This window comes from Monodon monoceros, unplaced genomic scaffold (assembly GCF_005190385.1).
Source record: "Monodon monoceros isolate NGI ecotype Baffin Bay Population unplaced genomic scaffold, NGI_Narwhal_1 Super_Scaffold_20, whole genome shotgun sequence".
Lineage (NCBI taxonomy): Eukaryota > Metazoa > Chordata > Mammalia > Artiodactyla > Monodontidae > Monodon > Monodon monoceros.
Window position 1 is genome coordinate 24,371,024 of NW_021703777.1, and position 25,495 is coordinate 24,396,518.

The 25,495-nt window shown below is 38.2% G+C and overlaps 2 protein-coding genes across 3 annotated transcripts in view; one reads left to right on the forward strand and one right to left on the reverse strand.

The window, feature by feature from the left end:
- Positions 1 to 15,410, forward strand: part of ABCE1 (ATP binding cassette subfamily E member 1) — a 34,965-nt gene extending 19,555 nt beyond the window's left edge. Inside the window, exons 11-18 of the mRNA XM_029235283.1 lie at positions 222 to 443; positions 1,449 to 1,508; positions 1,608 to 1,666; positions 2,947 to 3,057; positions 3,149 to 3,291; positions 3,407 to 3,529; positions 13,215 to 13,326; positions 14,909 to 15,410. Of these exons, the coding sequence (XP_029091116.1) occupies positions 222 to 443; positions 1,449 to 1,508; positions 1,608 to 1,666; positions 2,947 to 3,057; positions 3,149 to 3,291; positions 3,407 to 3,529; positions 13,215 to 13,326; positions 14,909 to 14,956 (878 nt within the window). The 3' untranslated portion in view covers positions 14,957 to 15,410. The remainder of the gene's footprint in view (positions 1 to 221; positions 444 to 1,448; positions 1,509 to 1,607; positions 1,667 to 2,946; positions 3,058 to 3,148; positions 3,292 to 3,406; positions 3,530 to 13,214; positions 13,327 to 14,908) is intronic.
- Positions 15,411 to 19,340: 3,930 nt separating this feature from the next.
- OTUD4 (OTU deubiquitinase 4) overlaps positions 19,341 to 25,495 on the reverse strand; it is a 41,275-nt gene continuing 35,120 nt past the window's right edge. For both annotated transcript variants that reach the window (XM_029235300.1, XM_029235301.1), the window contains exon 21: positions 19,341 to 24,341. In XM_029235300.1, the coding sequence (XP_029091133.1) occupies positions 23,130 to 24,341 (1,212 nt within the window). In that variant the 3' untranslated portion in view covers positions 19,341 to 23,129. The remainder of the gene's footprint in view (positions 24,342 to 25,495) is intronic.

The window sequence follows — 25,495 nt, forward strand, 5'->3', positions numbered from 1 at the left end:
CTTTGTGTATATAGGCATACATGAATTACTTAAACTTGGCATTAGGTACATGAAACACTGTTGTCACACTGCATGCTATAAATCCACAGAAATTTAAATCTATGCATAGATTGCTCACAAGAGAGCCTAGGGTTTTGGCTTTTATATGATCATTTATTTTTGTGGAAAAAGTTTAGTGTTTAAGTGATATTTACTAATTTATTTCAATGACTTTCCAACAGGCATAAACATTTTTTTGGATGGCTACGTTCCAACAGAAAACTTGAGATTCAGAGATGCATCACTTGTTTTTAAAGTAGCTGAGACAGCAAATGAAGAAGAAGTTAAAAAGATGTGTATGTATAAATATCCTGGAATGAAGAAAAAGATGGGAGAGTTTGAGCTAGCAATTGTAGCTGGAGAGTTTACAGATTCTGAAATCATGGTGATGTTGGGTGAAAATGGTAAGTTTTCCTTATTTTGTGATATTCGGAAGTTTGTTCTGTTTATCCAGTAACTGACTGTTAATTACTCCATGAAAAACTTTGACTCAGTTATAGGTCTGGGAGCTGGATTGAATTCCTACATTTCTCAGTGTAGTTCACATTTTGTGACAACATATGATTTAATCTGTCATTTAATCGAGTTCATATTTCTTATTTTCATAACCTTCAGTGAGAATAAGATTTTTTCTAAGCTGGTTTTTCTATGTATAAATTGATATGAATAGCACTTATTCATCTTAGAAACTGACTAGGAAGGAAAGGATAAATTGGTAGTTCTGAAGCAGTCTAGTTTAAAATGTTTTCCTTGCATTCCTCCACTTGGAACCTTTCTTAATTTAAATTTAGGCTAATCTAACTTTGTAAATAGTTGTATTACCAACACTTTTTAGTAATAGATTATCGTCATAAATATAGTTATGAGATGAATTTGAGTGCCAAATATCTGGTATTGCTTTCATGATTTTTAGAAAAAGATTTGAATTGTGTACTTACAGCTTACGAAACTGTAGAAGAAAAAAATTTTATGAAGATTGTTGCAATGTATGAGTTTTTAGTTATCAGGAATTTTGAGCTTGGTTGCAATTAAATATTTCATGTAACTGGCCTTTATGATGATGGTATCAACCATAACAATTATTGTCCTGTCTTAACAATAAATTGTGTGCATTGATATTTTAGCTAAATAAGTCTTTCAAGAACTAACCCAAGACTTTATAGACCACCGTTTGTTAAAATGGCCGTCATAAACTTTAAATAGTCTATATTCCTCCTAATTAGTTTAGAATGATACTTGAGAGATGAATCATGAAAGTTCAAGTATTTTTCTATATAACCTTCAGAATTCAGTAGTGTCAGTGTATTTGTTCAAAACTAATTTCTCAGTTAAAACCCGGTAGTACGTTAGTGATTTACTATAAATGTGAAGCATCTTTCAAGTCAATTTTTTGTTTGTTGTGTTGCCAGGTACTGGTAAAACGACGTTTATCAGAATGCTTGCTGGGAGACTTAAACCTGATGAAGGAGGTACTGTTGTAATATTGAGTCTTTTTACTCTGTTCCACATAGTAAACTTTAAAGATCTGGGCCGTTTTCAGTGTCTTATTTATTTGTATTACTTTGCAGGGGAAGTACCAGTTTTAAATGTCAGTTATAAGCCACAGAAAATCAGTCCCAAATCAACCGTGAGTTATTCTGTTATTTTGTTATTGAAGAAGAGTTTATATGTATATATACCTAGAGCATTAGTCTTATACTATATCAAAAATTTTCTCCAAATTAGTTTCTGTACAGGTGTAATAAGGTGGCTAAGGAAGATCTTAGGACTACTACAGTTCTTTATTCATTTCCACTACTAGGAAACTCTTTTAAAGTCTGTTTGGCATCTTTTTCCAAAATAAATCTTCAAAAACTTAATGTGTTTTGGTGCTGCAAATGACATCAAGGAAGTGAAAAGTTACCCACAGGACTGGAGAAATTATTTGCAAATCATATATTTAATAAGATACTCGTATCCAGAATATATAAAGAACTCTTACAGCTCAATTTTTAAATGGGCAAAGGATTTGAATAGACATTTTTCCAAAGAAAATATACCGATAGCCAATAAACACATGAAAAGATGCACAGCATCCTTAGTCATTAGGGAAATGCAAATCAAAACCACACTGAGAGACCACATAACATCCATTAGAATGACTTAAAGCAGAAAGACAATAACAAGCATTGCTGAGGATGCAGAGAAATTAGAACCTCGTACGTTGCTGCTGGGAATGAAAAATGGTAGAGCCACTGTTATTCTGCCATAAAAGGAAATAAAACACATACATGTTACAATATGGATGAGCCTTAAAACATGAAATTAAGCTCCTTTGATTTCTGCAGGTGTTGTAATGAACTTATTAACTACAGTATCTATGTTCAGTACTCACTCATGTTGGGAATATTTGAGATGGCGTGGCTTACAATGAAAATTTTATCATTGATGCTTTCTATAAGCTTAGCTTTTAAGATCTCAAACTCAGCCCTCTTCTCAAATAACAAGTTAAAAGACATCTTAAATTCATCCCTGTCATATTATCGTGCATTTTGTGTTAGCTGACAGATTGCCTAAGATTACTTGATACCCATATTGACCTTTAGAAGTATTCCTAGTCTCTAATGATTTCTTCCCTGAAACATTTATCATTTACTACTTTCAAATTTTAAGATTTTGGTTTTTTTTTTTTTAACTTGGACATGGTGGGTTTTTAATTTTTAAAGTCTCAAAACATGTCATAGCTGATGGATAAGCATCAAAATACTATCGATATCTGCTGGTGGCAAATTGATATACTTTTGCTGTGTAGCTTAACTTTCTCAAGATTCATAATTAGAGTAGTTCTATACTGAAATAAAATTTCAATACTTTTCCATTAAATACTATACTTTTCCATTAAATAATTCCATTTTTCCATTAAATAAGGGAAGTGTTCGCCAGCTACTACATGAAAAGATCAGAGATGCTTACACTCATCCACAATTTGTAACTGATGTAATGAAGCCTCTGCAAATTGAAAACATCATCGATCAAGAGGTACTCTAAAATAATTTTTGTTGTTTTATCATTTTATTATTTTAAACTTTGGATGTCTCTGCATGGTTTACTGAACTTCTTTTGGAAATAGGTGCAAACATTATCTGGTGGTGAACTGCAGCGAGTAGCTTTAGCTCTTTGTTTGGGCAAACCTGCTGATGTCTATTTAATTGATGAACCATCTGCATATTTGGATTCTGAGCAAAGATTGATGGCTGCTCGAGTTGTCAAACGGTAATGTCCCACTCATAAAGAGTATTACCTGTGATCGTGTGTAGTGGCAGACAAAAGTGCTTAATATAGTGTTTGAATATGATGATATAAAGCTTTTCAAAATCATGTGTTTTAGTTTCATACTCCATGCTAAGAAGACAGCCTTTGTTGTGGAACATGACTTCATCATGGCCACCTATCTAGCAGATCGAGTCATTGTTTTTGATGGTGTTCCATCTAAGAACACACTTGCAAACAGGTAAAACTATTTTCTAAACTAAGTTCCAACACTTAGAAACTTTATTTAGTTATTTATTTCAAGTTGGCTGGCTCTTTTTTTAATCTTTGTTGGAGTATAATTGCTTTACAATGTTGTGTTAGTTTCTGTTGTACAACAGTTTGTTGTACAACAAACTGAATCAGCTATAAGTATACATATATCCCCTCCCTCTTGAGCCTCCCCCCCGTCCTCCCTATCGCACCCCTCTAGGTCATCTCAAAGCATCGAACTGATCTCCCTGTGCTATGCAGCAGCTTCCCACTGGCCATCCATTTTACATTTGGTAGTGTGTATATGTCAGTGCTACTCTCTCACTTCGTCCCAGCTTCCTTTTCCCCCCACTATGTCCTCAAGTCCGTTCTCTACGTCTGTGTCTTTATTCCTGTCCTGCCACTAGGTTCATCATTAACGTTTTTTTAGATTCCATATATGTGCATTAGCATACGGTATGTGTTTTTCTCTTTGTGACTTACTTCACTGTATGACAGACTCTAGGTCCATCCACCTTGTTACAAATAACTCAGTTTTGTTCCTTTTTATGGCTGAGTAATATTCCATGATATATATGTGCCACATCTTCTTTATCCATTCATCTGTCTATGGACATTTAGATTGCTTCCATATCCTGGCAGTTGTACCACAGTGTTCATTGCAGGAATATTTACATGAATCTTTTTGAATTATGGTTTTCTCAGGGTATATGCCCAGTAGTGGGATTGCTGGGTCATATGGTAGTACTATTTTTAGGTTTTTAAGGAACCTCTATACTGTTCTCTGTAGTGGCTGCATCAATTTACAATCCCACCAACCGTGCAAGAGGATTCCCTTTTCTCCACACCCTCTCCAGAATTTATTGTTTGTAGATTTTTTGATGATAGCCATTCTGACTGGTGTGAGGTGATACCTCATTGTGGTTTTGATTTGCATTTCTCTAATAATTAGTGATGTTAAGCACCTTTTCATGTGTTTGTTGACAATCTGTATGTCTTTGGAGAAATGTCTATTTAGGTCTTCTGCCCATTTTTGGATTGGGTTGTTTGTTTTTCTGATACTGAGCTACATGAGCTGCTTGTATATTTTGGAGATTAATCCTTGTCAGTTGCTTCGTTTGCAAATATTTTCTCCCATTCTGAGGGTTGTCTTTTTGTCTTGTTTATGGTTTCCTTTGCTGTGCAAAAGCTTTTAAGTTTCATTAGGTCCCATTTGTTTATTTTTGTTTTTATTTCCATTTCTCTAGGAGGTGGGTCAAAAAGGACCTTGCTGTGATTTATGTCATGGAGTGTTCTTCGTATGTTTTCCTCTAAGAGTTTTATAGTGTCTGGCCTTACATTTAGGTCTTTAATCCATTTTGAGTTTCTTTCTGTGTATGGTGTTAGGAAGTGTTCTAATTTCATTCTTTTACATGCAGCTGTCCAGTTTTCCCAGCTCCACTTATTGAAGAGGCTGCTTTTCTCCATCATATATTCTTGCCTCCTTTGTCAAAGATAAGGTGACCATATGTGCGTGGGTTTATCTCTGGGCTTTCTATCCTGTACCATTGATCTATACTTCTGTTTTTGTGCCAGTACCATAGTGTCTTGATTACTGTAGCTTTGTAGTATATATAGTCTGAAGTCAGGGAGCCTGATTCCTCCAGCTCCGTTTTTCTTTCTTGATTGCTTTGTCTACTCGGGGTCTTTTGTGTTTCCATCCAAATTGTGAAATTTTTTGTTCTAGTTCTGTGGAAAATGCCATTGGTAATTTGATGGGGATTGCATTGAATCTGTAGATTGCTTTGGATAGTGTCGTCATTTTCACAATGTTGATTCTTCCAATCCAAGAACATGGTATATCTCTCCATCTGTTTTGTATCTTTGATTGCTTTCATCAGTGTCTTGTACTTTTCTGCATACAGGTCTTTTGCCTGCTTAGGTAGGTTTATTCCTAGGTATTCTTTTTGTTGCGATGGTAAGTGGGAGTCTTTCCTTGATTTCTCTTTCTGATTTTTCATTGTTAGTGTACAGGAATGCAAGCGATTTCTGTGCATTAATTTTCTATCCTGCTGCTTTACCAAATTCATTGATTAGCTCTAGTAGTTTTCTGGTGGCATCTTTAAGATTTTCTATGTATAGTGTCACGTTACCTGCAAACAGTGACAGTTTTACTTCTTTTCCAATTTGGATTCCTTTTATTTCTTTTTCTTCTCTGATTGCTGTGGCTAAAACATCCAAAACTATGCTATGTTGAATAATAGTCGTGAGAGTGGGCACCCTTGTCTTGTTCCTGATCTTAGTGGAAATGGTTTCAGTTTTTTGCCATAGAGAATGATGTTTGCTGTGGGCTTGTCATATATGGCTTTTATTATGTTGAGGTAGGTTCCCTCTATGCCCACTTTCTGGAGAATTTTTATCATAAATGGGTGTTGAATTTTGTCAGAAGCTTTTTCTGCATCTATTGAGATGATCATATGGTTTTTATCCTTCAGTTTGTTAAGATGGTGTTTCACATTGATTGATTTGTATATATTGAAGAATCCTTGCATTCCTGAGATAAACCCCACTTGATCATGAGGTATGATCCTTTAGTGTGCTGTTGGATTCTGTTTGCTAGTATTTTGTTGAGGATTTTTGCATCTATGCTCATAAGTGATATTGGCCTGTAATTTTCTTCTTTTGTGACATCTTTGTCTGGTTTTGGTATCAGGGTGATGGTGACCTCATACAGTGAGTTTGAGAGTGTTGCCCCCTCTGCTATATTTTGGAAGAGTTTGAGAAGGATAGGTGTTAGCTCTTCTCTAAGTGTTTGATAGAATTCGCCTGTGAAGCCATCTGGCCTTGGGCTTTTGTTTGTTGGAGGATTTTTTGTTGTTGTTGTGGTACGCGGGCATCTCACTGTTGTGGCCTCTCCCGTTGCGGAGCACAGGCGCGCCATGTGGGATCTTCCCGGACCAGGGCACAAACCCGTTTCCCCTGCATCAGCAGGTGGACTCTCAGCCACTGTGCCGCCAGGGAACCCCGCTGTTGGAGAATTTTTAATCACAGTTTCACTATCAGTACTTGTGATTGATCTGTTCATGTATTCTATTTCTTCCTGGTTCAGTCTTAGAAGGTTGTACTTTTCTAAGAATTTGTCCATTTCTTCCAGGTTGTCCATTTTATTGGCATATAGTTGCTTGTAGTAGTGTCTCATGATCGTTTGTATTTCTGTGGTGTCAGTTGTTACTTCTCCTTTTTCACTTCTAATTCTGTTGACTTGAGTCTACTCCCTTTTTTTCCTGATGAGTCTGGCTAATGGTTTATCAGTTTATCTTCTCAACGAACCAGCTTTTAGTTTTATTGCTCTTTGCTGTTGTTTCCTTCATTTCTTTTTCATTTATTTCTGATCTGATCTTGATGATTTCTTTACTTCTGCTAATTTGGGGGTTTTTTGTTCTTCTTTCTCTAATTGCTTTAGGTGTAAGGGTAGGTTGTTTATTTGATATTTTTCTTGTTTCTTGAGGTAGGATTGTATTGCTATAAACTTCCCTCTTAGAACTGCTTTTGCTCCATCCCATAGGTTTTGGGTCATTGTGCTTTCATTGTCATTTGTTTCTAGCTATTTTTTGATTTCCTCTTTGATTTCTTCAGTGATCTCTTGGTTGTTTACTAGCGTATTGTTTAGCCTCCATGTGTTTGTATTTTTTACAGTTTTTTTCCCCTGTAATTGATATCTAGTCTCCTAGCATTGTGGTCAGAAAAGATGCTTCATACGATTTCAGTTTTCTTAAATTTACCAAGGCTTGATTTGTGACCCAAGGTGTGGTCTATCCTGCAGAACATTCCGTGTGCACTTGAGAAGAAAGTGTATTCCTTTGTTTTTGGATGGAATGACCTATAAATTTCAATTATGTTCATCTGGTCTAATGTGTCGTTTAAAGCTCATGTTTCCTTATTTATTTTGTTTGGATGATCTGTCCGTTGGTATAAGTGGGGTGTTAAAGTCCCTTACTATTATTGTGTTACTGTCGATTTCTCCTTGCATGGTTGTTAGCATTTGCCTTATGTATTGAGGTGTTCCTATGTTGGGTGCATAAACATTTATAACTGTTATATCTTCTTCTAGGATTGATCCTTTGATCACTATGTGGTGTCCCTCCCTATCTGTTGTAACAGTCTTTATTTATTTTCTTATTTTTAATTTTTTTTGCTGTACGCGGGCCTGTCACTGTTGTGGCCTCTCCCGTGGTGGAGCACAGGCTCTGGACGTGCAGGCTCAGCGGCCATGGCTCACGGGCCCAGCTGCTCCATGGCATGTGGGATCTTCCTGGACCGGGGCATGAACCCGTGTCCCCTGCATTGGCAGGTGGACTCTCAACCACTGCGCCACCAGGGAAGCCCCAACAGTCTTTATTTTAATGTCTATTTTAACTGATACGAGTATTGCTACTCCAGCTTTCTTTTGATTTCCATTTGTATGTAATATGTTTTTCCATCCCTTCACTTTCAGTCAGTATGTGTCCCTAGGTCTGAAGTGGGTCTCTTGTAGACAGCATATATGGGTCTTGTTTTGTATCCATTCAGCCAGGCTGTGTCATTTGGTTGGGGCATTTAATCCATTTACATTCAAGGTTATTATCGATATGTATGTTCCTATTACCATTTTCTTAATTGTTCGGGAGCTTTTTTTGTGGGTCTTTTTCTTCTTTTTTGTTTCCCGCTTAGAAAAGTTTCTTTAGCATTTGCTGCAAAGCTGGTTTTGTGGTGCTGAATTCTTTTAACTTTTGCTTGTCTGTAAAGCTTTTGACTTCTCTGTTGAATCTGAATGAGATCCTTGCTGGGTAGAATAATCTTGGTTGTAGGTTTTACTGTTTCATCACTTTAAGTATATCCTACCACTCCCTTCTGGCCTGTAGAGTTTCTGCTGAAAAATCAGCTCATAACCTTATGGGGATTCCTTTGTATGTTATTTTTTGTTTTTCCCTTGCTGCTTTTAATATTTTTTCTTTGAATTTAATTTTTGTTAGTTTGATCAATATGTGTCTTGGTGTGTTTCTCCTTGGGTTTATCCTCTGTGGGACTCTGTGCTTCCTGGACTTGGGTAACTATTTCCTTTCCCATGTTAGGGAAGTTTTCAACTACAATCTCTTAGAATATTTTCTCAGACCCTTTTTCTTTTCTTCTTCCGGGACCCCTATAATTCGGATGTTGGTGCATTTAGTGTTGTCCTAAGGTTTCTGAGATTGTCTTCCTTTCATTCTTTTTTCTTTACTCTGCTCCTCGGCAATTATTTCCACCATTTTGTCTTCCAGGTCACTTATCCATTCTTCTGCCTCAGTTATTCTGCTATTGATTCCTTCTAGAGTGTTTTTAATTTCAGTTATTGTGTTCGTTACTGTTTGTTTGCTCCTTAGTTCTTCTAGGTCCTTTTTTAATGTTTCTTGTATTTTCTCTATTGTATGTCCAGCAGTTTGGATCATCTTTACTGTCGTTACTCTGAATTCTTTTTTAGGTAGTTTGCCTATTTCCTTTTCATTTATTTGGTCTTGTGGGTTTTTAGATGGCTCCTTTGCCTGTAAGATACTGCTGTGTTTTCTCATTTTGTCTAATTTACAGTATTTGAGGTCTCCTTTCCCTCGGCTGCAGGGTCGTAGTTCCTCTTGCTTCTGTTCTCTGCCCGGTGGTGGGGTTGGTCCAGTGTCTTGTGTAGGCTTCCTGATGGGAGGGACTGGTGCCTGCGTTCTGGTGGGTGAAGCTGAGTCTTTTCCCTCTGGTGAGTAGGGCCGTGTCAGGTGGTATGCTTTGGGGTGTCTGTGAGCTTAGTATGGCTTTAGGTAGTCTGTGTGCTGATGGGTGCATTTGTGTTCCTGTCTTGTTTGTTGTTTGGTGTGAGGCGTCCAGCACTGGGAGCTGCTGGCAGTTGGGTGAATCCGGGTCTTGGATTCAGATAGAGGCCTCCGTGAGAGCTCTCAGAGATTAATCTTCCCTGGGGCTGGGAATTCTCTACTGGTCCAGCATCCTGGACTCAGTGTTCCCACTCCAGAGCCTCAGGCCCGACTTCTGGTCGAGGGACCAACACCCTGCAAGTTGCTTGTCCCGGCAATAAAGGGGTTTAAAAAAAAAAAAGAAAAAAAAGTCTTAACAAAACCCCAGACAAATGGTAAAAAGTAAAATCAAACAAATAGAAACAGAAACAAGGAAATGCTCACACACAAAAGAAACAAAAACAGAACCAAGTAAAGCAAATAGCAAGAGAACAACCAGACAAACAAAAGAACCCAAGAACAAAATCAACAATTAAGAAGAAAGTTGACAAAAACCCAAAACCAAAGCAGGGTGCCAACTGAAGAATGAAGCAAAGAAACAAAACAAACTGACAAAAATGATATTAAGAAACCAAAGAAAAAGGGGAAAGAAGACAACATAAAATCAGTGTAGAAACAGAAATATAAAAAAGACAAAATAGAAAACATTAAAAAAAAAGACAAAACCCTGGAGAAATGGTAAAAACAAAATTAAACAAAAAAAAACAGAAACACACACACATAAAAGAAACAAAAACAGCCAAATAAAACAAAAAAAGCAAGAGAAAAACCAGACAAATAGAAGAATTCAAAAATGAAATCAAACAATTAGGATTAATACTAACAAAAACACATAACCTAAAAACAAAAGGAAAGCAGTGTGCCCACTGAATAATAAAGCAAGGAAACCGAACAAACCTATAAAAATGATTTAGAAAATAGTAAAATAAAAAGGGAAAAACATAGGACAACAGAAAAGCAAAGAAGAAATGGAAATATTAAAAAACATATATTGAAGAAAAAAAATTCGGGACAAGAACACAGAACAACAGAAAAGCAAAGTAAAAATATAAATACATACCAAAAAAAGATTTAAAAATGTTATGAAACACAGAGATCCCAAAAGACTAAATAAAAATCTAAAACAACAAAACAAAAAAAGAAAGTAAAGCAAGCCAAAAACAAAATAAGAAGCTAGAACCAACAACAGAATGAATCAAAACATAATAAAATTAATAGTAATAATTGTTTCCCTGGGGTCTCCGCTGTCAGGGTCCTTGCACACACCGTGAGCCACAGCCCCCCCTCCACCTTCCCAGAAGCCCCTCCTCTGTCTCTGGGCTGGTCTCTGGACCTTCTGTGGGCCTGGGGATCCCTCCAGCTCTGATGTGGCCCAGTTCCTGCGTGTGCTGCCCCCAAAGTCCACAGTTGCCAGAGCTGGACTGTTTTCATTTGTGGGAACACTCATTGGTCTACTCAGATGTTCCATAGACACAGGGTCTTCCTAGCTGATCGTGGGGATTTAATCTGCAGCTTGTGCTGCCAGTGGAAAGATTTTCCATCCTCTTCCTTAGTCGCCCCGTCCCTGGGGTTCAGCTTTGGTTTTATCCCCACCTCTGCGTGTGGTTTGCCCGCAGGAGTCTGGTCCTGAGGCTGCCTTGGAGCTCTTGGGTCTGGCCCTGTGAGGACCGGGTGCAGAGGTGGCATGACTGCTTGAATCACGGGAGCCCCAGCGGCACCAAATGCACAGGGGAGCCGGCGGCCATGGGTTCAAGAGATATGGCCCTAGTGAGGGCCTTTTCCAGCGCCCAGCGTAAGGCACCTGAGAGCCAGCCCTGGCCGGGGTTTTTCCGACACCTGGCAGCAGGCACATGAGGGCCAGCTCTGAGGGGGCTTTTTTATGTCTCAGCAGCCAGCACACAAGAGCCAACCCTGAGCGGGCTTCTTTTATTGTCGTTGGCAGGCAGCGACATGTGGGGAGAGAGAGGTTACAATAATGGCTCCTCCCCCTGCGTGGGACTCAGTAGTAGTGCCCTGCTTCCATGGCAGTGCAGTCTTCCTGCATAGGCATTCCCTGCTGCGGATTTCTTCCCTCCCGTCCCCTCGGTCCATCTTCCCACAGCCAACAGCACTTCTTGCTCTGGGCCTGTTTTCCAGTCCCCACACACCAGCTCCCAGCCCCCTTGCACACCTGTGAACACACGTCCCAGTCTGGGTCACGTAGGGCCACTGTATGGGCCATCTGTGTATTTCTTACTCTGTCCTGTCTGCTACGGATCAGCAGCTTCACCCTCTTCCAGCAGCCTCAGATGCTTCCCTTCTGTCCCAATCAATTTCCCCGTCATAGAGGTTTCCCCAAATTCGGGAATCTCTCCTCTGCTTCAGTTCCCCCACCCCAGGATGCAGTCCCATCTGGCTTCCTCTTCTCCTTCTCCCTTCTTTTTTTCTATCCTACCCAGTTATGCAGGGATCTTTATACTCCTTTCCGGTGTCCAAGGTCTTCTGCTAGTTTTTGGCTGGTGTTCTGTGAGAATTGTTGCATCTATGGTTGTATTCCTGATGCATCCGTGGAGAGAGATCAACTCCACGTCCACCTACTCTCTGCCATCTTGAATCTCCCCAGAAAATTATTTTAAAATTTCCAATCAACATATAGACATTAGTCATACTGTTTTCATTTTTAATAAGGAAAGAGATAACCAGAAATCCTAGAAATGATTTTGTAACTCCCAAGATTATTCATATTCGGTACTGGATGGCCCTGGGTAGAATAGCGTTTTTTAGACTATGGTAAACTCCTGACCCAGGGGAATAAGTATGTGGAGCTTTGGGCCCCTCACCTTTTCTTTCAGGTTCAGTTTTGTCTGTTTCATTATTTGGATGCATGATTTGCCCCATTTACACCGCTAGTGGTAAAGCTCAGTACACCCCAGATATCTGGTATTAATGTACAGCAGAGTTAAAAAATGAATGATTTTACCTCCTCTGTCCCATTTTTCTCTCATTTTTCCTTATTGGCTTGATTGAGAGTACTTGTAATATAAAGAACTTTCACACTAGTTTATGGGAAATTTTTTTTATGAGAAATTTTTTACACTTTTAGTGCTGAAACCTTATTAGGTTGAACTGTATGAAATTCCTGATACTCAGCCATTTGACCTGTAAAAACAGCAAGTTCATGTGATTCCAACATAATGTTTGCTGGTTTAGGGAGGAATGGATTTGCTATTTGAATAATTCATCCAAGGAATAGAAGTACTAAACTTCTTAGAATTTTTTTTTTTCTATTTAAAATTTATGTATCAGTTACTGAAAATAACATAACTTCTTTGAGAGTTAGGGAAATTTCTTAGACTATATAAAGCTATGCAAATAGTGATCCTTCCTTTGTATTTACAAAATGCTTAAAATGTTCCACATGTATGATATGACTTAACATGATTTAAGAACTAGTTTGGGTGAGAAAAGATGAATAAAGTATAGAAATTTTAAAAGGTGTTATTACTAAACACCATTATGTTGTACATATTGCTTTGTGCCTAATTTCTAACATAAATATTACCTTTTCTGTTAAATTCTCTTCTCCCCTAAATATCTTAGATTTGAAATTCTTCAATCGAATTATTTTTCTAAAGCAGTACTTCTCGCTGACTTTCTTTCCAGATCAGAAGCACTTTAAACTCTGTTTGTTTTGCATAAAGATATAGCCAAACAAACTACATAGTCCAAGCAAAGACATTTCTGAATATAGACTTTATAATGTACTGTGACTATACTGTTATCCAGATGACTTACGATTGGGGAATTAGAGGGAACAGTGATTCGTAATACTCTTCATCCTAAAAAAGTAATTAAACTGGGGGGGTGAAATTCAATCACAACTGATAGATTTTATTTTTCCCCTAGTCCTCAAACACTTTTGGCTGGCATGAATAAATTTTTGTCTCAGCTTGAAATTACATTCAGAAGAGATCCAAACAACTATAGGCCAAGAATAAACAAACTCAATTCAATTAAGGTATGTAGAAAAATTACCTTAAATCATGGATAACTTCTCAGTGTAAATAATTGAAAAGCATGTTTTAAATTGAAGGCTGTGTCATTAAAATCATATGTCATTTCATTAATTCTAAGATTCATGTTTTTCACATTTTAGTATCTGATGGCATACTTCAGTCTGATAGGCAGCAATTGTGATGTAGCTGCCATTGCTGCATTGTCTGAGTTGCACCCACTGTTGTACTGCTTCTGTTGAGTTTGCCATTTAATGTCTTCAGAAAGATTACACTTGAAACAGAAGTTTTTACAAATACCTTAATCAATATTTCTTACACATTTTCTTTTTGTGCACGCAGAAGAGCAACACATGATTAAAATGCATATTTTAAGAGTCTAAACAGACTTCTTCAATGAGCATTAAATCCTAAACAATGAAAAAACATTTTGTCAGTTAAATTGTCAGTGGTGGTTTTTTTCTTTGTAGTATGTAAAATAATTTTGCACCCTACACTTGATATATAGTCTGTGAAATGTGTGTTTTTTAGAAGACAAGTCATTTCTTCATCTCTCAAAAAAAGAAAAATGAATGCTAAAAAAGTATTTCTGTGTTTCTGGTATCCCTGCAGTGCCTCTTTAAAATGCTGCTTACATTTCATGGCCCTCTAGCCATCGTCCTTAATACTTAGAAGCTTTAGAAGTATGTTACACATACTGTCCTTTCATATTTGTACTCCTCTAGCTTTGCTACTAAAATGTGTCCTCTTAGAAGGCAGAGACATGGTGCACATCATGTATTCTTAAGCATCTAACATAATATCTGGGTGCCTTTAGCCTTCACTGTATATTTTGTTTATAAATGTTTACTCTCTGGCCAGGATAATGAAATGGCAAGTTTTAAATTAAATTTGAAGAGTTTTCTCAGTTTTGAAAAGCATATTAAGCAGAAGAGAGGAACTAAATGTTAGAACACTTATTATGCACAGCTTAATTTCCATAAGAATTTCTTCTGAAGCATTACAAACACTTTGTGTTGTAGTTTTCTTGGGTAGAGACAGTTCAGTCCCCAGGTACACTTATCATTTTCTGTATGTCCACTTATCCTAGACAGTCATACCTCAATCCTAATAAGGGAGCAAGCAGCTAGGCAAGTAGGTAGTTGGATCATTACTGGCCAGAATGTAAACAGTGCTGGGAAAAATTATTTCTATATACTTTTTGTGTAATAGGCAGTTCTGAAACTGGCAGTGTTACCTTTTTACCAGAAGCTTAAAGTTAAAATGATGAAAATGGAATTTAATAGTTTTTCTGGAAATAGTATTTTATATAACAAAGTTTTATATGTTTAAGTATCTTATGTAATGGAATTTTGTGTGAGGTGTGCAGCAGAAAGGTTGTCCAGGCAGTAGGGATGGGTAGCAGAGATAGTAATCTTGCCTTTAAGTAGTGGAACCAGGCATATCCAGAAGCAGCCAGTGAGTGCAGAGGAGGTTGTATAGACACTTAGAAACACTGATAAGTAATTCTGCAGGTGAAAGTCTACCCTACCCTTACATATAGGAGAATGGTGTTGATTTTTGTTGCTTCTCTATTTTATTTTTTAGGATGTAGAACAAAAGAAGAGTGGAAACTACTTTTTCTTGGATGATTAGAGTGAATCTGAGAATATCGATAAGCCATTTATTAAAAGAAACATTTACTGGGATTTTTGTCATATAAAACTTAGATCAGGTTTTATGTTCCACATGCTCTGGAGATTGAAGTATAATTTACTTACTGTAACATAAAGCCAGTTGTGTTTTAAATTGTAGTCTGAATACGGCAAATGCCACTTTTCTGTTCTTGATAAGGCCCTTTTTGTGCGTAACATTCTAAAATGAAGATATTTCAGGCTATACAAATTACCTCCAAGTTTTCATGATGTATGGGAAAATATTCAGTAGGTGTACAGGTACCAAATGCTGACCAGTGTTGCCCCCTTTTAAAAATCTTGAAAAAGGTTTCTGTACTTACATGGTTTGCCAGGTATGCCACTATAATGAAACTGCCCTTATTTTAAAAGACGGTCGATGATGCCACTGATGAAATTTGATAAATAAACATCAGGATAATATATATTTGTTTTCAGTCTTTGCATTAAATTGTCAATGTGTTTAGACTTTCAAAGGAAGGTTATCTGCCACAGAACACAAAAGACTATTACCGACTTAAGCATTGTTAACAATGTTTTTGGTGCTTTTGAATACCTTTAGCAAAAAAATCATTTCAACACCCCCCCCCAAAAAATAAATCCTAACTTTACTCTGAATTAGATGTAGCATTTCATAAGATTCTATATTCTGTAATTATTCTCAAGGTAATGTCATTCTATAAACATACCTTTATGTAATCACTGATCAAGATTTTGGAAAAAGCATTTTAAAGAATATTTGTTTCCTTTAAAAATACAGTACAGGTTCAAAATCTTTAGAGTTGGTCCCTATTAAACTTCCAGAGATTTCTGATGGGCAGCCAAGGACTGTGAGCCACTTACCTAAAGGCAACATTAACGCAAAGCGGTCCCCAGATAGCAATACAGAGTATCCCTTGGTACCAAATATATTCATTTCCAGGTTTGGATATAAAGGATATTATCTATTTGACTTTTTTTTCTTAGTTTTGGATAGTGTGTAGCTGGAGTTCTAAAGACTTACCCAAATTTCTTGAACAGTGGGATACCTGTAGTGTAAAACCACTTTCAATTATACTTCTGCCTAATGCGCTGAGCTGGAACTAACTTATACTACAAGTGAGGAAAAGAGTTTAGGAAAATTAGAAATTATTGAACAAACTTTTAGAGCTTCTTGAAACAGTAGAAGCTTTAATTAATATGCAAACAGTGGATAGAAAGTATGGTTTAACTAAGCCCCATTAGGCCTTTTAAAAATACTGCTTTATCTGAGTAATCCATAAATACATGTCTGTTGTGAGATTTTCAAATATTACAGAAATATATGGAATAGAGTTATGTTTCCCTTTATTTTACCCTCCCAAATGTTACCAGTGTTTATGTTTAATAATATATATCCTTTCATGCTTTTTTTCTGTGCACTTACCTGTGAATATGTAAAGGGTTTGTTTTGTACATAATGGGATTATACTAAAATAAGTATTGCCTATTTTTAAAGATAGGTTAAATTTGTGAATCATTATTTCAAATGTATTGAATAAAATAAGACAAACACTGTTTTCATTTACTGATTCTGTATTATGTCCTTAAAATATTTGTATTATAAGAGCACAGTTCTTTCTACTTACTGCTGATAAAATATGTATCAATTGTATTATTTTGCATGTAAATGAAAATTTTAAAACAGATTTACATGTTACTTAAAATTTTGTATAGCAGTAGAAAAGGACTTAAAATCGTTAACACAAGGAAAAGCGTTTTTTTTATAAAATGTTACCAACTCAAATACATGAATGCAGATGTTAGCTTTTGAAAAGAATGAAACTGCTCAGTATATCCTGATTAGAAAAAATCTCTAAGCAAAAAAGCATGGTGCAACATAATTTATTATAATACACCACTGTTTATATGAAAATATACAAAATATTAAAATACACAAAAGGATACTCAAGAAAGTTAATGCTTTTGGGAAGGATAACTTGATGGTTAAGAATAGGGAATAAAGGAGACATATATTATACACCCATTACCTTTTGAATTTAAATTTTGTACACATAAATTGTTTATAGTCAACCTAGTGTGCAGCAGTCTTTACAAAAAGTGTATCTATGTAATTTAAGTTAACCTGATTTTACACCATAGCATCTTGAAGTCGTCCAGTGCTTTCTCTCTTGCTTACAGATTCAATGTGCAGTTTGGTGTCTGGCATTTGTTTGCCTACTGTATTGAAGGAATGAATCTACTTGCCATAGAGGTTCTGTGTTTCTGTAGAAAGAATGGATAACTACTTAGTTGGTTCTGTAATTTCACTCATTCATTTAGATACACATATGTCAAGCCCTTAACCCCAGTGCCTGGTGTATTGTGAGCACCACGTGGTTCAGAAGAGAAATAGTTCTGGGTGGGAGCTACATGAAGGAGGCAGCTCCCAGGGAAAGGAGCACCTGTAATGATAAAAATGGTAAGAAAATCCATGTGAACCAGAACACAGGTCAGAGACAAGTCGGCATGCGCACTGAAGAGCTTAGTGAGAGGAAAGGGTAATGCAGGCAGATTGTAGTGGATAGTTCCAGCTCCCAACCCTGCATGTGCCCAAGTCTGTCTCCCGTATCTACAAGTTTTCAGCTAATGAGACTGGCAACCATGACCATCTGTCCCTTCTCGTGGAGCAGAGCATTAGTGTCGCTTCATGTCTGTGCCCTCTGGTTTCTGGTCTCCATTTTTGGCCCCCGATTTCTGAACATATCATAGAAAATTGCAAAGAACTAAGTTACACAGTAACAGGCACATCCCTAGATAGGCATAGCATTACTTTGTTTCTTACTCTACCCAAAGGCGTTTAATCCAAAACCAAGGTTTTCATTTAAAAGAAACTAGTGGACTTCCCTGGTGGCACAGTAGTTAAGAATCCACCTGCCAATGCAGGGGACACGGATTGGAGCCCTGGTCCAGGAAGATCCCACGTGCCGCGGAGCAACTAATAAGCCCAAGCGCCACAACTACTGAGCCTGCACTCCTAGAGCCCGTGCTCCACAAGGGAAGCCACCGCAATGAGAAGCCCGTGCACCGCAACGCACAGTAGACCCTGCTCGCCACAAACTAGAGAGAGCCTGCGCGCAGCAACAAACACCCAACGTAGCCAAAGATAAATAAATTTATTTTTTAAAAATGAAACTAGCTTACAGAATTTTTTGAACTCGGAGGATCTAGAAAACTCTTGATGTTCATACCAACAACTGTAGCTTCACCATTCTGAGGAGTGCATGATTCACTTTTGGAAAAGCTTATAAATTTATGGTCCGTGAAGGGAAGTTGTGTTTACTTTCTCTTTTGCAGTTCATTTACATTCTCACATCATTCCCTAGACCTGCACTTGAGTCAACAAGTGAAAGTAAAACAAATATACTCAAAATGAGCAGCAGACCATTACCTGCTTTTCTCTGAAAACTTTTAGAGAAACCCAGCATGGGACACTTCTTGTGGCCCACTGGTCAGCCGGTCTCACCTTATCCATCCACATCGAGTGGCCAGTTCTGCAAGGGCTTCAGCCAGCATCAGCAGACACCTTGCTTGTTTTCTTCCCTATCAACTCCGTGGGAAGAGGTGCTGGCACTCAACACAGCTAACAGAGAAATGCTTCCCCCTTTTCCTCCTTCCTTTCTCCCTCTGATCCCTCCAAGGTTCTGTGGTAGTTCACTCACCTTCTCAGGCAGCCCCAAACTGGCCTATAGGACTTGGGATACCCCTTCCCAGCTTGCTGCCCCTGCACCTAAGTCACCTGTGTCTCAAACCCTGTGCTGCATGAAGCCTTTGTTTCAGGCTCTGCTTCCTGAGAAAGCCACTCGGAGAAAGTCCAGAGTAGGTTAAATGAGTATTGGCTAGCAATATTCTTAGGCGACTTGATTTAACGAAGAAATACAGCCTTAAGAAACTTGGATTTTCAAAGTATTTAAGTATACTTGCTACCTCCATTTTCAAATAAAACTTTCAGTGTTTTATTAAACTTAAAAAAACGGAGTCATTTATAAATTATTCTTATTCTACACGTCCCCATTTCATTTATTGACTGCTGAGAAAAATGACAGGACTAGCTCTCAAACCACTCAGAACTAGGTTCAAGTTCAAATTCTACCACTTACTAGTTGCGTGACCTCCGTTTTATTATATATGTAACGTAGGGAAAAGAACACTTACCTCACAGATGATAAACCCTGGGTGGTGTTTAATTGCACACACACTAGATTTTCTGACTGGGTAAAAACCATGGCAAACAACTCTTAATTTTAGGAGTTTACTTAAACTCCTCTTAAGGTTTATATGCTATATTACCCGGTTAAAGCCCTAGAACCAAAGAATCACAAGCAGAATCAAGAGACAAAATTTAATATATGCACACAGTTTTATATATAATGCAGCATCACACCATGTAGGGCATTTACTCTTATTTTATACATTCAGATATGTTTGAAACACTTCTTAAGGCTACAAAACAGAACATAGAAAAATAAACAGGAATATATTCAACACTTACAAAAAGTGATATGATAAAGAATATAAAGTACTATTTTCCTTTCAACACTTCAAAAGATGTATATATACTTTTTTTTTACAAGTAACATCACAAATGATCACATCTTCACATGCTTTTAAGTATTATTTGTACTCAGTGTAAGGCTATTATCATTTTTCATACATAAATTTTTTTCTAGCTCTGTAACAATGCAATTTTTTAATCCATTCAAGTAAATTCAACCCCAAAGTCACTGTTTCCCAGCATTAAGACATGCACCCATCCCTCTTGTAGGATTTTTCTAAAATTTGTATTTCAGGGGAGGAAAAAACCTAAATTAGTGGGAAATCCCAATTAGTGGGAGAGTAAGTGGCTGCCACTAGTAGCAAAACCTTAGTTCTTTGAAACTGATACACTGGAACTGAGCCATTAAGATTGGAAACAACACAATAGCATTTAGACATTAAATAGGAAGCAAAATACAGTAAACAGAAATAGTGTAGCCAAATATGCAAATACGTAGTCTCTTCAGCTACACTAAAATGGACCTTGCTTAGTACCCATAAGTGAAAGACTAAGGTAAAATAAATGAGGCATAAATAAATATTGCTAGTTTCTAGGATGGCTGAATGTTTTCTAAACCAGAAACGGTTAGAAAGGAACTTTATTGCACCAAGTCAATCATAAGCGAGTTTGCAGTTCACAGGCATTATTCAACCTTGAGTCACAAAGGAAACACACTGCAAGAATATATACAGTCTGCATCAAATACGATAAAGTATCAGTAGGGAAAACCTACTCCTGCCAGGCCAAGGCAGGGTCTGAGCTTAGGTCAGCCATGAAAATGAACATACAGGTTACCAGGAAACAGGATGAGGACCACACAGATGCTAGCATCCTGCCACCAACAGGTATGTGGAGCAAGAATTGAAGATTTATCTGAGAGGAAATGAAGAAGAGAAATACACACAATGCTAAAAGGAAAGGGGCTGGAATCAAGTTTAGCAAAAGCAACTAAAATGAAAAGAACAGGTGAGCTTTGGTCATCCTAAACATTTGTTCTTCAAAATGTGTATCATAATAGAGTAAGTTCCATAATTTCCAACTCAAAATACAAATGATTCTCACTTCTAAGCTTTTCTCGGAAACATTTTATCTCATGTCAACATACCATACGACTCAGTTAAAACGAAGGAGGACAAAAGCTTGCTTGGCCCTAGTGTGACCTCAGCATAAGGCAAAACCCCTGGACTAATATATTGATAACAAGCCTAAAGGAAAAAAACAAAACTGACCTTCACGTAAAGACAGATAATTTTAAAACTAATAATCCAAAGTCAGTTCTTTTATTCTTATTCCAGAGGTCACTGAGTAAAGTACCAACTGCTAAAGTTCTCTTTCAGCACTGTTTCCATCATGTCCTGGAGGTAAGTATGGGAAACAGGAAGCAAATCGGCATTTCCTTCAGGAACTACAGAGTATTCTGTTACTCAACTGAGGTAAGACAGAGCGACAATGAAGAAATAAACAGTATTCTTTCCTATCCAATTTTTAAACATTTCGAGAAGAAACTGGGACGATCAAATCCCAGTCAATAAAACAAAGGAGACAGGAAATAGCGATATCTTTTGGACTCCTGAGATCAAACTTACATTGAACTTTAAAATCTGGTTATTATATCTAATGTAATTTTCATTAAAATTATCAGGTAAGCTAATCCTACATATACAAGCATGAGCTGAAAGTGGAGGACCCTCTCATCTTCTCATTCCATAACAACTGTTGATGTTAACTAAGAAAAAAATTGCTTAAGCAGTACCTTCCCCAGTCGTTCTAGCTTAGAAGGTGACAACAGAAAGTCCTTTCAACAGGTTCTCTCAAGAATTTCTTTCTTTTCCACACAACCATCCCAGTCTTTACAAATTTTTACCTAGCACCATCATAATAAAATGTTATCTTTCAAAGTGCTCTCTAAAATCCTATGTTACAAAACATCTACACACTAATCACTACTCAAATCAGCAGTTACAAAGACATCAGGTAATTAAAACAACACAGAGGTAAATAACCATTATTACAGTACAGTGGAGATTCACTGAGCCTAGCTGGCGTCCAAACATTCCCGCAGGTTATCAGAGAACCCAGAAAACTCATCTGCTTCAGTCTGTCAAATTCAAGTGAATTGTATTTGCTTTTAAAGTAATTGCTTTAAAAAAAAAAAAAATCTACTTTTGGCTAGGTATATTACACATGGCATGCAAAGAGAAATTCCTACATTATTTGCATAGCACTCAAAACTTCCTGATCAAAGCAGAACATAAAAAAGGGTAGAACTTCACATTGGTATGTACAAATAAGAAATATAAGCTACAGTTATTCTTACATAGTAACACAGATGAATGAATACTGTGTTAATTCAGAGAATCAAATCTCCAAATGGGAACAGAGTGCAACATGCAAAGGGAAAGTCTAGTGAATACTGCAAGAGACTGGAAGGAAGCAGAATCAGAGACATGTTACCGAAGGGGTGACAAGCTATTAAATGCAAACAAATCCACTGTCTAGCAGCATCCTCTAGAAAAGAGCTCAAAGTCACAATCATCCTTTTTTGTACAATAGTTCCAGCCGTGACAAATTGAACATGCAAATGTAAAGTGGTACACATAACTGAGTGTGGTGCAAAGGGAAAAATGAAACACAGTAACTCTATAGAAACCTGTCAAGCTAAAAATTTTTAACATTTCTTCTCACAAAATATTTAAATCTGTCAGTGCATTAGTGTTAAAGTGGCATTAAAAAACTTCTGCAGTTTTAACAGATGCAGATTATTTTCAAAATGCATAGCATCTACATTTCTTTCGAGTAGGCACCATGATATGTACACCAGTGCTAAGAATTCTTGGTGGAAACAGCCATTTCATTAGATTTCCTATTATTTCTTAAACATCTATTCTTGTATGCAGTCTCAAGTTCAACAAATACTCACCAAAATTCAAAAATATACCCTATGAATATTAAAAGAACTATATACAACATTTCTAAGACACAGGTTAATAGGCTGCCTTAAGTGTAATATTAAAGAGAAGACATTATTCAAGTTTGACAGATATTGAGATGAAAGGCCTTTGGGTTGGAAGCATTTCAAAAGACAACAGTGTTTTAGGCTAAGAACTGTTTGAGCCCAGTTTATGACTAAGGCATTGCATAATAAAATATACATTTCTATTTGGTGCAATGTTATGTTTTGGAATCTATAGTGTGTCAAATGATGTATTTTGTCACTTTAGTAAACACTATAAAGCACACATTTCCAACGTTTGAAAATTAAACTTATATAAGGAAAAAAATCAAACACTAAATCTATAATGTTTTATATTAAGCTGTTTATAAAAAATACTTTAACTTATTTCTTACTTTTTATGGGGGCAGTCACAGAATTTGAACGAAGAAAAATGGCAACACCAGGAATTCACCTGCCCCCTTAAACGCATATCCAAAATCTCTTGTCCAGAATGAGAGAGGGTAAAGGGGGAGGGGAGGAGAGAGTTCCAATTTGGGTTTTTATTTTAATGTTATTTTTTTCAGAGACTTCAGAAACATTCCACCTAAGAAAGGGCTTCTGCTCTAAAATGCCGCAGCAACACCATCAGGTGTGCTGTCCGCGATGGCCGTCTCCCAGCCCTGACCTCCTCCTATCCCCCCTGTAGGGCCGTCCTCTGGCATTCCGATGGTACTGATAACCTTCATCTCGGCTCCTGCTTGGCTGCCCTTTCCAGGACTCCTCCCCTCTCACATGAGGGTAGCCCCCCCTACCAGAATAGCCCCAATCACTTTTGTACTTCCTGCCTCCGTAAGTCTGATTATAGAACTGCTTGGATCGACCACTTCTCAGGATGTCAGACACCTCGCTTTCATCCTCTGAGCTCTCTTCTTTTGGTCTCGGCACCCTGTTGTCCACAGAGCTGGCCCCACTGACTGCGTCGGCAGCAGTCTTAGGATCTTTCACTTTTTCTGGTTTTTCTTTCAGACTCGGAATGGTCCTTTTAGGCTCAGGTTCAACAGGCACAGCTTCTCTCTCTCTGTTTAGGATCGGAGTGGGAAGACGAGCCTTTCCCTCTGCTACAGGAGGGACGGGAGCCAGTGCCAGGTCTGCCTTAGGTGTCTGGGATGACTGCTCCACCTGGCCTCCGTGCTCGCTCACACTGGCTTCAGGGAGAGGATGGGTGTCTTCACCTCCAGCCTCGGGAAACTCGTCTGCTGCTGAAACTGAAGCACATTCTTTAGAAAGATCCAGATTTTCCAGGGGCAGATCCAATTCTCCTTTCTCATCAGAGGGCAGGACAATATTCTGCCTCATTACTGGATTTTCTATGAATCCCTGAAAAGGGTACCCATACCAAACGTGAGGAAAGAAAGGAGGTGCGATGGGAACCGGGCCTAAGAATGGGTTCGGTCCAAAAGATGGCTGCGGGAACATGTTCTTGCCACTCAGCGACTCTTCATACTCAGCGTGAAGAAGCTGCCCAGAGTTTTCAGATTCCAGGTCGGCCTGATAAGACAACTGTCCGTGACTTTCAGACACCTGAGACGGAGGGATAACCAGGGTTGAAGAAAACGTCGGGGGTCCAATCTCTGCCTGTGGCATCTGACCGTTAACACTGGCCTCAGGCTGCACGGGGAAGTGCGCGTCCGGACAGGCACAGTCACTTTCATTCTGAGCAGACGGAGCTTCTTGGAACCAAGGGTTTTGAGGGTACACGGGGACAGGGACCTTTGGGTACATCCTGCAGGCTGCCAGGTAGGCCTGGTGCAGAGGGTACAGGTAAGAATGCGGGGCCCACATAGGGCAACTATATGCCTACAAAAGACAAAGAAAACCAGTAAGATAAACAATACGGGGGGCGGGGAGAAGTTCAGAGTGGGCTCAAGACAAGTTTCTCATGCCTGCAAAGACCATAAACTGCAGTCCAAATACTAGATCACTCTGATACACAACATGCAAAGGAATTACAAAATTAAGTCACGGCTATGAGACTCCATTCCTTGCTCCTACCCTGAAACCAACTCCAAGTCCCGCCACAGAGGTTTGAAAGGAGACAGAGTAATGAACCCACCTACAGATTATCATGATCATTAATTCCATCCTTTAGATCTAACTGCACAGAAGTAATCTGGGGTGATACAGATCTCAGAAACAACCACCATCAATCAAGCACTTGAGCCTCCAACTTCCGGTCTCTCGATCACTGGCTGTTTAGCTTGACCTGCATTCATTCATGTTCTGGCTCTACCACTATCTCAGTGTGTGACCCCGTGCCAACTAGTTACCTAGTCTAGACGTGTTCTACCATGAAAACGCTGGTACAGAAGTAGGTGACCCCCAACATTTGGACTCCACAGTCAGAAGAGGTCCCAGAGCAATCCAACTGCAAGGATTAAAGTCAGACCTCTAGTCAGATAAGGATAAATACCGAAAATGAAGTACTCCAAATCCTTCCCCTGCAAGAGGTTCAGCTAAACACCAAAACACGACGAAAAATTTACCAGACAACTGGCTAATTAACCAATCAGCTACAGTCAACATTAGCTAGATAAATATAAACTACGCATGAATGCAGCAGATGGAGAAATTAATCAAGTCTCCTTTTATGAACTGGTCCATAGGCCACACACAGTAGGGCACTTCATTTCACATATTAACAGTCTAGAACCCACAGAAACGAATCCAAGACAGCAGACAACACGAGTTCTCCAGCCCTTTCTAAGACAAGCCATCTCCAGGCTGATCACCTCCCACAGGGAGCTCTACTCTGCTAGTGAGCTCCACCTTCCACGGGTGGCCTCCTCTCAGCCTTTCAAGCAACTGAGGCAGACAGAAGAAGAGCATCCTCCCCGTTCCATAAATGAAGACAGCCAGGCTCAGACACCCTCAATGACTTGCCCAGGGCCATACAGATAAGAAGTGCAGGAGCAGAATTTCAAACCCAGCCCTTTCACCTAATTCCTCACAGG